Here is a 15172-nt window from a genome sequence, read left to right as displayed (position 1 = left end):
CAACACTGCTGTTTATTTCAGACAGTAACTCGGGGATCTTGCTACAGACACTTCGATAATTTACTAACATGAGGTTAGCATATTTAAATCCTTTGGCATGGCCTGTTTAGGCAAACTAACAATTTTTAAAGTTGGCACACCCACATCAGTGTCACAAGCTTTTACTTTTTCAGGCCAACGGTTTGTTTCCCAAGGGGAGGAACCTAATCTAAAAAAACACCATGTGCACGCCACAAGTACTGTGCTACCTGTGTAGTTGCCTCCTGTGTGTAGAGCACCCCTGATCTATCAAGGAGTGTCTTACAACCTTCCACCCCATAGCATAGGTTGAGGAATCAACAATCATTTTCGTCACAGAGTTGACGTAGCCTCTGGTTTAAATTCTCCACTCGACTCCAAACCAGAGGACCTTGGTCCACCCTGGGTACGATGCTGCAGATCGTCAGCTTGGCTTCCACTCCTCGAGAGATGGAGGCCACCTCCACCAATTTAGCCAGCTGTTGAAAGGACCCAAGGATTTCCTCGGAACCCCAACGACAGGCATCATTGGTGACGACATGTGCAACAATCTGCAGCTGGCTGCACCCCGCACACTTGATAGCCGCTGGAGGAGCCTCTTTCACATCCCGGACACGGCATCCGGCAAGCACACTGAGTGAACGTTTGACTCCTTCCCCACCCTAGCCACTATGTTCCTGAGGAGATCCATGACCCACCTAACATTGGAGCTACCAATAACTAACAAACCCCTACCCCCATGTGTCTGTCTGGACCTTGCTGAAGGAGATGCCACTATCCTGGCAGAAAGTGCATTCTGATCCAGCTCAGCCTCCTCCTCCCCTTCCCTTCCCCCCCCCCCCCTCCCCGCCCTCCCGCATCAGATAGCACACTGAATCTATTAGCAAAGTGCATGGGATTTGGCAGGAGCCTGCGCCCCTCATGCAGCCCTGAGACTCAAGACCTCGACACAGCCACACTTAGGTGAGAGTGGGCCGGCCACCTCAGTCGCACCTGAGGTCAGCTCACTGACACAGAGCTGTGACATCACCCCCCTGCACATTAGTACAGCAGAGGCTGCCCCAGGCACCCCATCCTCACAGCACCTCAAGGTGGCACTCTGGAGCTTATTGACTGTGGCCAGCAAAGCTTCCAGCTGCATTTGGACTCTGGCCAACTCCTCCTGCATCCGTACACAACAGACACAGTCTCTATCCATCTAGCTAATAACTGATTTACTATAATAAACTTGAGGAAACCTACTGCCACACTAGGTGGCAGAAAGGACACTCAACAATGAAAAACAATAAAAATGTATTGTAGAAGCTAGATCTGGTGCTTATTTTCCTGCTAGGGGCTGTATAGTGAATACTAAAGAATAAGACAGTGACCTACAGTAGACTGCTAGGGGGCTATCTAGTGAATATTACTAACAAATTAAACAGTAACCTACGGTAAGCTACACCTACTGATTATCCCTCGTATTTATAATGTAAACAAGCATTTACGTACACGCAAAAATGACCTGATAAAACTATAAAAACTGCTACCTCAAACGTATAAAGTCTAAATGACATTAATAAACGTAAATACCGAGTATAGTACACTGACAGATGCAGGTACAAAACAAAACCTTTAACTAACAATAAGAGTTCAGAATGCAAAGCACAAATACAAACTCTACTTTATAGGAACCAATGGGCCAGGCTGTTCCAACCGAGCTCCAGGGAGCCGGAGCGCTCACTGCGGCAGCTCGGAGCCCGCGTGGAGGGGGAAAGCGAATTCACTGCCCCCTGGCTGCATGCAGCCGCAACTGACGCAATAATCCGTGTTCAATGAGAGCGGGAGCCCTGTACCTCTATTGGAGGATACCTTTCTATTCATTGACAGGGATGGCCGTCCACAATGTCTTGTATGTCATAAAGTATTTAATTCTGCGAAGAAGTACAATATACAATGACATTATACACGTCTTCACGCAGCGCACTACATCTACATCCATACTCCGCAAGCCACCTGACGGTGTGTGGCGGAGGGTACCCTGAGTACCTCTATCAGTTCACCCTTCTATTCCAGTCTCGAATTGTTCGTGGAAAGAAGGATTGTCGGTATGCTTCTGTGTGGTCTCTAATCTCTCTGATTTTATCCTCACGGTCTCTTCGCGAGATATACGTCGGAAGGAGCAATATACTGCTTGACTCTTCGGTGAAGGTATGTTCTCGAAACTTTAACAAAAGCCCGTACCGAGCTACTGAGCGTCTCTCCTGCAGAGTCTTCCACTGGAGTTTATCTATCATCTCCGTAACGCTTTCGCGATTACTAAGTGATCCTGTAACGAAGCGCGCTGCTCTCCGTTGGACCTTCTCTATCTCTTCTATCAACCCTATCTGGTACGGATCCCACACCACGATAAGGTAGAAGGCGTTGAACGCAGAGATCTGGTAACCAGGCTTAAGAACGACATACCAGGAGACATAGGTTTAACAACGGTTTCGTAGTACGGAGGGTATCAAAATATGCAACATAGTTCGCGTTCTGTACTGCGTTTATAATTTTCAGGTGAATGAGAGCGGAGAAAACACAACTGAATCTGCAATTCGAGCAAGCTACAGGGTCGTTCACATCATTGTGACGAGTGGCAAGCTGTTTTCGGTGGGACCACTCGTAAAATCGTGCATGGTAGCAGTTGCTGAATGTTTGTTTCCAAGGGAGGTGCAGGCAATTGAAGGGGTTTACCTGTCGAACCAAACAATGTCTCGTTGAATCCTGGACACGGCAGCGGATTTAGAGACACAGCTCAGGAAAGAGGCGGAGAGCTTTGTTGCATTTTCGCTAGCGCTTGACGAAAGCACGGACATAACGGACTGTGCTCAGCTTGCAGTCTTTGTGCGTGGCGTCGACATGGAGCTGCAAGTAACTGAAGAACTCTTGGATGTGGTACCATGATTACACCGCAACAGGACGTGACATTTTTGAAGCTGTTTGTGAATCAGTGGACAATATGAATTTGCCGTGAGATAAGCTCCATTCTGCAGCGACAGACGGTGCACCACGAATGATCGGGCGTCACCAAGGATTTGCTTCTCGTTTGAAAAATAAACTCAGGGACGAATTCGGGAAAGACATTTGGACTCTTCATTGTTTTATACACCAAGAGGCACTGTGTGCTGAAACAGTAGGACTAGGTGGCGAAATGAAAGATGTCGTGAAGTGCGTGAATTTTGTGCGGCGTCACGGTATGAGTCATCGCCAATTCAAAGGATTCCTGAAAGATACGGAAGCGGAGTATGGGGATATACCTTACCACAGTACAGTTCGTTGGCTGAGTCGGGAAAAAGTTCTTGATGTTTTCTTTGCCATTCGTGAGGAAATATCCCTGTTTCTCGAAATGCTTTGTCTCAAAGATATAAAAGGTATATCAGACCTGGCGTTCCTAGCTGACATAACTACGCATCTGAATAATTTAAATCTGTCATTGCAGGGCATAGGGCAGCTAATCGTTGACATGCACGACCAGATCAAAGCGTTCATGGAAAAGTTACGTTTATTTGAGAGGCAGATGAGTAATGGGCATTTAACGTTCTTCAGTCGTCTTGCTTCTTTAAAACTGCCTGAAGATACTACTTTCGGTGATTACCAAGCAAAGTTAAAGCAGGTCATCACGTCGTTTGAAACACGATTCCGAGACCTCACTAGTTTGGAAATGGAACTTAAGGAGTTCAGCACTCCTTTTTCAGTTTCCGCCGATGACTTGTCATCGTCACTTCTATTGGAGATCATTGATTTGCAAAATTCAACTTTGTTGAAAGAGAGGTACTACAACACGTTGGATTTCTCACGATGGTATCATTCATTACAGCAAAAAACCTTTCCCAAGCTTCACAACAATGCCGCTCAGATCATGTGCATGTTTGGATCTACGTATTGTTGTGAGCAGCTTTTCTCAGCAATGAAAAGAGTAAAAAGTAAGGAACGATCGTTTCTTCAGGACGCAACAATGAAGGCCATCCTCCGCATTAACGCTGCGAACACTTTGACTCATGATATTTCCGATCTTGTAATGAAAAGAAAATCTCAAGGTACAGAGGCCCAATAAATTTAGTATGCAATTTCTTGTAAAACAGTTGTTTCTTATTTATTCCCTGAACTTCATATTTCCTGGTGAACCATGTCACCACGTCTTAGCAGCTAACAGTATGAGGTTGTCGGACTTTTAAGACGCAGCTGGCACATCAGAACGCTTGCCTTGCTGCCTGCCTCCACCAGCCGTGCCACGTGCCGGCGTGCCGGCCCACTTGAATGGTCACAGCGAACGACACGGCTCCCTGGAGCAGGGAGCGCTCCGCGGCTCACAACGGAGCCCACGAGCTGGAACAACCTGCAATGGGCTTACAGTACACAATCCCTAAAGCCCACAACAAGCTTTCTGCTAACTAAACTGTATGTAAGTAGGTCTCAGAAGTTCTATTGTAACACTGATTTACTCAGACATTGTCGTGTAATACTAATTTACCACATATTTTACGTTTGCTTAACTGTTAACTGTCGCAGGTTGCGCTAGTCAAACGTATACAAGCAAGGTTAGAATTCACTGTCAGTATCACTTTTCCTAATAAAACGTATAAGAACTGCTACCTTCAATGTATCGAGTCTAAATGACACTAATAAACGTAAATACTGAGTATTGTGCACTGACTTAATTGATAATCCCACATATTTAATGTCATTCAAGAATGTAAACAAACGTTTGCGTACACGCAAAATTGTCCTAAACAGAACCTTTGCTTATCTTATTCAGACGCAAATAAGAACTGAAACCTTCAATTTATCACATCTATCTGACACTAATGCACGTGAATACTATAGAATATACAGCAAAAACAATTAATTGCTAGCTAAATCTTGTAACCCAGCAAGCGAAAAGCACTTGTAGTTGGCGTCAGGGCTGCCGAATTTTGTGCTGTATGTGTCCCTTCACATTTCCATTCACTATCACTTTGGAAACAGTGAACCTAGGGATGTTCAGGAGTGTGGAAATCTCACAGACATATGACGCAAGTGACACCCATTCACCTGACCACGTTCAAAGTCCGTGAACTCCGCAGAGCGCCCCATTCTGCTCTCTCGCAATGTCTAATGACTACCAAGGTCACTGATATAGAGTACTTGGCAGTAAGTGGCAGCACAATCCACCTAATATCCTGTACGATTTGCAAAAATCAAAATTTTTAAGAGATTAGCTTTCTCAAAATCAGATGATAAGTATTTCATAGTGGCCAAATCACCGTTTCTAAGCACTGCTATCAACAACTGATAAGCAGTACAGCCACAACACAGGTGCACTCACCACTGACTGCAAAGACCATGTCCGAAGCAATGAAAAGGTTTAATCCACTCACTTAGCACAAACTTCTCCTGAGCGCAATTTACATCCACTTTAATCTTTGTCCATAATTGCTCTATGTTAACCAAACTGGGATTAAATGACGTCCATTCATTGTCCGAGCAGAGTGCTAACAACTTCTTGCCTGGCCCTTCCAGTATAGAAACTCGCATAGCCTTCTTGGTAGATTTTTGACTTTAGTAACCATCGTGCCTGTGATGCCTGTACGGTGACATCGACAAGGTCGGGCCTATTTACAGCCATGGGCTGTAAAATATTTCCACTGTGTGTGGGTTGTCACACTAGTTGCACAATACAGTTTACAGAGAAAGTATTCAGCACTTCTTCTCAAGGCTGTCTGTCTGTACCACCTGTGAAGACTCCATACAAGTCCCAGTCTATACCTGGTATGTTAAAATACAGGGGACAGGCAAAATAATGTGAGCACCTGTACTTACTTGGGAATGGTTTATTAATAAGAGGTTGGACCCCATTTGCCCATAATACAGCTGTGATTCTTCTTGGAATACTGGCGTATAATGATTGTATAGTCTCCAGTGGAATGCTACGCCACTCTTCGATCAGAACCTCTTCTAACTCCTATAGTGACGAGAAAGGCGGAAATCTGTTCCAGAGTGTGCACTCCAATACTGCCCGAAAGGGTCCGATAATGTTGAAGTCCGGGGACTGTGCTGGCCAGGGAAAGACGCTGCAGTTTAGTTGCATGCTCCTCATACCACAATTGTACTGCCCTGGCTGTGTGAATGGGTGCATTATCATCCTGAATGACATTTGAATCATGGGGCGCACTTGATCACATAATCGTTGGCTGTAACACGGCCCTTGAGAGTAATGATGGGACCAGCAGAATATCATGACATGGCTGCCCACACCATCATACTTCCACCTCCATACTTAACTGTTGGAATCAAGCAATCAGGATTATAGGCTTCTTTTGGCATTCTCCAGATGCAAACCCACCCTGATGTTGGTAATAATGAAAACATTAACTTGTCGGATCATATGATGTGCTTCCACTTATCAGACGTCCAAGATTTATGCTTCTAACACCATGTTTTACACTTCTTTGCACTGGTTGTCATCACTAATGGTTTTGGTATAGCATCTCGTCCATGAATATTTGCTTTATGGAGTTCACGGTGGACAGTGTCGATACATACATGGTCTAAAAAGATGGCTTTTGATCTCCGCAGTCACTTTAGCCACCGTAGTTTTGTGCTGTTTTTACATAATTCGTGTTAGCGTATGAATATTTGTCATTTAGTTTTGATTTGCGCCCACTATTACGTTTACACAATGATGTCTTTCCATGTTTTGTGTAGGCTTTCACGACTGTTGAAACAGTTGCTCTTGAAACATTCAATAGGTTCCTGATGCTCCAGCTAATCGGGCCTCCACAATCCGCCCTCTTTGGAAGTCTTAACTCTTCCACTGCACATCAACCTCAGCCTCTGAATGCAAATACAAAGTGTGCACTACTTGTACACAACCTGCACTCATACCTAGTCCACACTGAACATGCACATTCCAGCACGATACGTACCTTACCTGCTTTGTTTACCATTATGCACAACCATCCCATTACTACCACTGTTCACATTATTTTGCCTATCCCCTGTATCTTTGAACTACTATATAGAGTCAGTCTGTAAACTCAAGAGCAAGCAGCGCTTTTGGTGGGGGAAGTGGCCTTTCCCGGAAGAACGTTGCCAAAGGCCTACAGGGGCACCCAAAATCTGTTGCCCATTACCTGTCTAGAGGTGTAGATCGGCGTGCAGTGATATACGTCATTTCTGTTCGTATGATCTTAGTTGCCAGTGTCAGTTAACTTTGTATACTTACTGATATACTTTGATTTCCGGAAGTGATGGATAACCATCTAGCATTGCAAGAAAATTTGCAGAATATGAGGATGAGGAGGTATTTGCGGAGTAACGAGCGTTCGACTGTCTCTAACGTTGTTGCATCGTGTATTACAGAGGCGACACAAAAAGAACTGTTGGCTAATATTACCAGTCACACTCAAAGGGCTGCAATTTATGCAAACGTCAGCCTCGTCCAATAGGACGCATAAGGAAGGAACGCGAAAATAAGTTGCGTGGTTTATTGGAATCGCCACGAAGGAAAATTAATAATCCTGGGAGGAAACCGATCGTTATAGACAGTTTCAAAATCACATAAAACCTTTGATGCTTATGGAACACTAGATCTCTAGCCCGGTCACTATTCACCTGAATAATGCCTGAAATTTGTGCGCAATAGCTATTCTAAACACTGCTGAAATTTTTTTCGAAACATGTACATCGATTCTGGACTTTTAAGCAAAAAGCTTGACATACGAGATGCGTTCACATATTAATTTTGATTTTTTTGTAAGAAATTTATTTGTTAATCTACAGCAATTCTATCCTCTTCAAAATATTCCCCATTATATACTATATACTTGTGCCAGTGCTTTTTCCAATTCCCAAAATTCTTTAGGAACTATTTCTTCGGGTTAGTTTATAGGTCTCTTAACTGTGCATTTTTAATCTCATCCTTGCTTGTAAAACTGCTGTCTTTTAAGGCCTGCTTTGAAATGTTGATACCACTTGTATTCCCTTGGTTCACCAAAAGCAATATTTAACATCCGTAAAAATTTCACACACTTAATTCAATTCCTATAACAAAATTTAACACAGATTCTCTAATCTATTTTTATACAAAACAAATAATCGTTGATGCTACCAAAACACATGTAACCTTTTTGACAGCTAACAACGGAGTAAATACCCAATATGCATAACATTGAACACACAGTTTTGAGACATGTTTACGAGGACAGTGACAAAAAGTAGTGCAAATCGGACTAATACAACACGCAAAATTATAAATTTCTGCTTACTTTTCAAACACTCTTCGTGTTGCAAAAATTGTTAAGTTTCAGTGCAGTCCTTCTACCTTTTAGTAGAAACACAAAGTAAGAACAAGCCTCAAATTCTACAGATTGGTTGCATTATATGGGGTTCGTTTAACGAATAGCAATAGAGGAACATACAATACATTCACATGAACAGGCATTTGGTTCTATGTTTGTAGTACAATCCTGACTTCCATTCTTATATTAATATTATTTACTCTATAATGTTGTGTTTTGGAAGAAGGTATCGTTTTTTGTATTCCTTATGGTCTTAATAGATTTGCCTAAAAATGAACGCAGCCAAGACGTATGTGTTCACGGCGTCACCACAGATTTAAAGTGCGCACCGCGACAGGGCCAGGACTACGTTGTGAAACAGCCTGTAGAAGCGCCTTGTGACGTAGCTGGATTGGCAGAGTGGGGACTCGCTCGCTCGCTCTTCAGTTTACCGACAGACTATACCTGGTAGTTTAAAATCTCTTTAAACTACTATTCATTGATCAACATACATCTGTGCTACTGAGCAAAGACTTTCTTTGAATGATTCCACAACTGTGACAGTGGACTTGAATAGTTAGTACAGACATTCGATGATTAATTTGAGTTCGTCTATGCCTTTTACTCACACCCAGAAAGCTTCACAGTCAGACAAAATTTCAGCTTTTATAAGGTATCATATTTTTGTTGGTAGAAATGAACACTATCCCTTCTAAAACATCTACTCTATCTTTTCGATAGAAGTTCCACGCTTACATAGTATTTTGGAACTTTCTACTTCAGTTTAATCCAGCTCTCAGCATCAGGGTAGAATTTGAATGCGACATCTTTATTCAAGGGCTGTAAATTCAGTGGCTTTGTTACAAATGCTTCGGCAGTTTAGTGTCAAAATCTAGAAAGCAAATCTGCTTTTGTTCTCTGGGTGCTGACTGGGGAGCATTTATTGCAACCAGCCTATATAGATTATACAGCTTAAACAGGAAACATGAATGGGAACACACAGGGATCATTAAAGTAAGAGAGATTACAGTGCATACCAAGATATACATGCAATTTTTCCTCTCACTCTGTAAGTAAAGGAAATAGGACAAGCAGTAACTTTTTCTGGTATGTACCACCCCCCATGCACTACACAGTTGCTTTCAGAGCATGTATGCAGAGAGAGTCTCTATCCAACTTCTCGTATAATAACTTTTATGCACACTATGTATAATGATTTTCTGTGTGGGCAAGCACATTGAAAAACCTACTTACACTCCTGTCAGGGCCACATACAGCAACACCAACTCTATCACACAGCTATCAGTCAGAAGTACTGTCAGAGTTATTACCTACTCCAGGCACCACCAATACCTTGTGGTAGAGTTTCCAGTGAAACACAACAGCAGTGAGCTATTAGACATTTCCAGGTGTTCATTTATTTCCTCAGCTGACATGAAAACAAAACTTAGTTCCCTAAAAATAAATTTGTGTATTGCTGTCGTAATTTCCTGGTCGGTAAATGTCGACTGAACTGTACATTGTGATCAAGTATCAAGAGCATATCTCATAGCGACACCTGACAGGTTTTTTTTCCTTTTTTTTGGGGGGGGGGGGGGGGGGATGTGTTAGAATCAATAAACAGAAACATGAAGCAGTATTTTTTATATCACACTCACTACATTTTCAGAGAATGTATTAATGCAAATTTTTCCTCACCTCAAACCAACAGCTATGTCCCCATTTGGCAAGGAAGTTGCACACCATGCACTCTGACAAGGTAGATTAATTGTCTGAAGACAATCATCTTCATCCCATAATTTAAGGCATGCATCTTCACCACAGGACATAAATATGTTCTCGCCATATGAAAACAAGGCAACACTGAAATTAAAGGGTAAAAACATATCAGTACATGAAGGAATAATGTTCAGATTAACATCATATCATAGATTTGAATCCCTAATGCACATCCATCAAGAATGGTAGCATTTACAAATTTATGAGCACAAGTAATCTGTAATCAATTCGAGTTACAGGACAGCTATCAGCACCGAGTTCGTGACAGCTATTTTCTGCTTTATCCACGAGGGGTAGGCAAATGGAAACCTAACATCCGTCACAATGTGACCATGGAATGATTCTACACAAAGGTAGTCACCACAGGCATTAAGACATTTATCCCACAGGGAGACAGTATGACCAATTTCAGTTTCTTAGAACACAGTCAGCCACTGACAGATCCAAAACTGCACCCACTCTTGCACTTCCCTGTCTGGCTGAAACCAATGCCCACACATCTGTCTTCAGGTTGTCAAAGATGTGAAAATAGCACTTTGAATGGTCCAGGCAATACGAAGGATGTTTTAGTGTTTCCCAACCAAATTGCTGAAGCCTATCCTTCGTCCAGTTGGCAGTGTGGGACCCAGCATTATCATGCATCAGGATGTTTCTGTCCAACAGCAATCCTGGGTGTTTTGACTTTATGGCACATCACAGTGATGTGCACCGACTGTCGTTCCACGCTCAAGAAACTCAATGAGTTGAGGGCTCCTGTAGCCGAAGGAGGTGGTCATCATGACTTTACTATAACCTGTGTAAACAGCTTTGGATTTCTTTGGCAGGGGAGATGTTGGCTGTTTCTACCGTTTGCCCTTGGGCTGTCCAAATGCTGTCTGATGGAATAATCCTGTTGCATGATAACACCTGAAATTTGGCATCTTATTGAATGCTGCATATCATACAGTAACCTGCCACAACATTTCTACACATTTAAAAACTAAAGCAGACCTAACCAGCATTCCACAAGAAAATATTCTTATTTACCAACTTTTAAATTATTACTCCTGTCAACATTCAGTTGTAGTGTCATACACAATCATTAACCTAGCTCAAGGGTGATGTGTCACCTTCCCTCTCACTCCACTTGAGTAATGGCTCTCTGATGCTTCCAAATTATGGGGGAGGGCACATCACACTCCTGAAGGTTGGAGTGATTGGATGGCTAAGTTTAGGCAGAGACCCAGTTCCACAGGGTACAATGTGGAACTCATGCATGATGCCAACTGTCCAAGAGGCAACTCTATTAATATGAGTGCAATCTGACTCCTGGCACAACGATGGTTGTTGGTTGTTTGAGGTTTAAGGGACCAAACAGCAAGGTCATCAGTCCCTTGTTTCAAATGTGGTCCATTCCGCTAATGTGACATCTCAGGAAAGTCAGAACAATAAAAGGGAAAAGGCTAAAAACATAAAGGGGCAGTCATGTTGTCAATGGTAAAAACAAAATGAGGGAAGTCAGCAAGAGAACGAACCCAACGCTATGCTGAAGCAGCATAGGCAAGACCACCTGTGACTTAAAAGGTACAACCGCTAGAATGTAGAAAGTACGTATGGGAATAGGAGACTAACCAAGCCTTAAAAAAAAGGGTAAAAACAGAGTAAAAGGGGAAGAAAAGAGGATTTCGGTCAGGGAGGTGAATCTGGAATCTCCGAACACTGCTTACAGTGGGAGACACCCAAACATTCACTGCCCTGCCCCAATACCAGAGAGAGATTAAAAACCTTAAAACTGAGAATAAAAACCACTTTCCCGGAGGAAACCGAGAACCAGAGAGACCATCCGGGAATCGTCAGCAAACATCAAAGGTATAGTGTGGGGGAGTCTGTACTTAGCACCCAGAGCCAAAAGAAGGGGGCATTCAACCAAAATGTGGGCTACCGACTGGAAGGCTCCACAACCACAAAGTGGGGGTGACTCATCACGCAAAAGAAAACCATTGGTCAGCCTGCTATGGCCAATGCGGAGACGACACAGTGTGGTCGAGCCCTTTCGGGAGAGGCGAAAGGAAGAACGCCACGGGCCCCAAAGGAAGTCAATGGAACAAGCAGCACGGTGAATATCAGCGAGATGGTCATAGATGGCAGAGACCAAGGGATGGCGCAAAAAACATCGGGCAATAGCAAGAAGGCCACTCATCGAGTCCGTACATAACAAAACGCGGTTGTGTTGGGACTGTTTAATAAAGGTAAGGGCCTGGGAAATTGCCATCAATTCCGCAGTAAACACCCCACATGTAGGTGGCAGCAGACGATTTTCCGTTCTGACAGAGGATGTGAAGGCATACCCCACATGATCAGCAGATTTAGAGTCATCAGTGTAAAAAACAACAGCATCCCGAAACTTCCATAAAATTTGGCGGAAAAAGGAACGGAACACCACCGTTGGATCTCAGCGGAGATCCATCTGAATTCGAGGCCGAGGAACTAACCAAGGGGAGGGGGCTGGGGAGCGGGGGGGGGGGGGGGGGGGGGGGGGGGGAGTGAGGAAGGCAGGACAAAGAAGGAAACGCGGAGCCCAACCGGTAAACCCGCCTGAGGGCGGGAGTCGGGTGGGCGACGTCCATAGTCTGGGAACAGGATAGAATAGGAAGGATGAGTGGGAGAGGAACAGATAGTGACTGCATAAGACACCAGAAGCTGGGACCACCGAACAGAAAGGGGGGGGATCCCAGCTTCAACCAGGAGACTATCAACAGGACTAGTAGGGAAGGCACCTGTGGCCAAACGGATACCACGATGGTGGACTGGATCCAGCTCGTGCAGTGTGGAAGGAGCAGCTGAACCATAAACTTGACAACCATAGTCCAAGCGAGACAGAACTAGAGCACGATAAAGACGGAGAAGGAGGGAACGGTCTGCACCCCAAGAGGAGTGGGCACGGAAGCGAAGGACATTGAGTTTACGGAAACATCCTACCTTCAGATGTCTGATATGGGGCAGCAAAGTGAGCTTGTTGTCAAAAAGAGGACCCAGGAAACGAAACTGTGGGACCACAGGCAATCGGTGGGCATCAAGAGAGAGCTCTGGATCAGGGTGGATCGTAGTACGGCGACAGAAGTGGACCACCCGCGATTTTAGGGGAGAGAATTGGAACCCATGTGAGAGGGTACATGCAGAAGCACGCCGTATAGCTCCCTGGAGCTGCCGCTCTGCAGATGCCATCGAAGAGGAACTAACCCAAATGCAGAAATCATCCACATACAGGGCAGGGGCGACCAAAGGACCGACAGAGGCGACAAGTCCATCGATAGCAATGAGGAAAAGAAGGACACTGAAGACAGAACTCTGTGGGATGCCCGTCTCCTGGGCCTGTGGAGAACTAAAAACAGTACCAACTCGAACTCTGAATGACCGATGGAACAGGAACTGGCGGATAAAAATCGGGAGTGGGCCCCGAATACCCCACTGATGAAGGTTAAGTGAGATGTGATGGCGCCAGGACGTGTCATAGGCCTTGCGAAGGTCAAAAAACATTGCAACCAAATGGCGGCGCTGGAAAAAAACCTGCCGAACTGTGGATTCCAAGCGAAGTAAATGATCGATTGGAGACCGGCCCTCTCGAAAGCCGCACTGGTAAGGGGACAATAGATCCCGAGATTCGAGGACACAATTGAGCCGACGGGCTACCATCCGTTCAAGTAACTTACAAACAACATTGGTCAAACTAATTGGCCGATAGCTGTCAACAGATAAGGGGTTCTTACCAGGCTTAAGGACAGGAACCACGATGCTATCCCTTCACTGAGAAGGGAAGTCACCCTGGAGCCAGATACGGTTAAACACCTGAAGATGATGTTGCTGTTGTGGAGCACTGAGATGGTGAAGCAGTTGGTTATGAATGGAATCTGGGCCGGGGGCTGTATCATGAGAAGAAGAAAGTGCAGAAAGAAATTCCCATTCATTAAAAGGTTCGTTGTAAGATTCTGGCTCACAAGGGGTAAAACATAAGGTGGAAGCTTCAGCCCGCTGTTTCAGGTGCAGGAAAGCAGCTGGATAGGAAGCTGATGCTGAGGCCACTGCAAAATGGGTCGCAAGATGTTCTGCAAGAACTAATGGGTCCGTACAAAGGCCATTTGGAAGGTGAAGGCCTGGGAGGGTGGACTGCCGATGGCAACCTTGGAGAGAGCGAAGTGTAGCCCATACACGTGACAGAGGGACAGTAGAACCAAGGGAAGAAACGAATCATTACCAACATCATCAATACAACCCGACAAAGAGGGAGAAAACACGACCTGTGCAGTGTATAGAGGCCAATCGGCGCATTGGAAAGACCAACGAGGTAACCTGTCCATCGGGGAGCGGGAAGGGAGCGAGATAATCAACGGGAAATGGTCACTATCACAAAGGTCGTTGTGTGGCAACCAGCGTAATGAAGGGAGGAGAGAGGGAGAAGAAAGAGAAAGATCAATGGCAGAAAAAGTACCATGACCGGCACTGAAATGAGTAGGGGAGCCATCATTAAGAAGGCACAAGTCGTGGTCTGCAATAAACTGGTCTATAAGAAGACCTCGTCTAGATGGAAAGGCACTGCCCCACAAGGGATGATGAGCATTAAAATCCCCAAGGAGGAGGAAGGGAGGAGGAAGTTGCTGAAGAAGGGCAGTTAAGGCAGCAGGTGTAAGAGTCCTGCCAGGAGGGAGATAAAGATTGAAAACTGTGACCGCAGAGTCTAGGTGGACCGTACCAGCAACTGCTTCCAATGTAGTTTGAAGAGGAATCCACGTGCTAGCAATGTTTGTACGGACCAACGTACAAACACCACCAGAAGCCCGCAGGGGTCCGACCCGATTTCGACAGAAAACACGAAACCCATGGAGGGCCGGTGAGTGAGAATCAGTAAAATGAGATTCCTGGAGAACCACACAAGATGCAGAGTAAGACGAAAGAAGGGATTTCAATTCCGGAAGGTGACGATATATCCATTACAATTCCATTGCAGAACCACAGAACGATGATTTAAATGGGGGCTGAACATGCTAAAGCCACTCATACCGCCGGGTCCCCACCCATCACCAACAAGGAGAGGGCGACATCCATGAACGACAGGTCAGAAT

The 15172-nt window shown here is 44.7% G+C and overlaps 1 protein-coding gene across 1 annotated transcript in view; it reads right to left on the bottom strand.

Annotated features, from left to right (window-relative positions):
* Positions 1-15172, bottom strand: part of LOC124556512 (phospholipase A-2-activating protein) — a 145151-nt gene that overhangs the window by 90061 nt on the left and 39918 nt on the right. The window contains exon 5 of the mRNA XM_047130466.1: positions 9996-10160. Within this exon, the coding sequence (XP_046986422.1) occupies positions 9996-10160 (165 nt within the window). The remainder of the gene's footprint in view (positions 1-9995; positions 10161-15172) is intronic.

The sequence above is a fragment of the Schistocerca americana genome, chromosome X (assembly GCF_021461395.2).
Source record: "Schistocerca americana isolate TAMUIC-IGC-003095 chromosome X, iqSchAmer2.1, whole genome shotgun sequence".
In the NCBI taxonomy this organism is placed as follows: Eukaryota; Metazoa; Arthropoda; class Insecta; order Orthoptera; family Acrididae; genus Schistocerca; species Schistocerca americana.
This window is presented reverse-complemented; position numbering and strand designations above follow the sequence as displayed.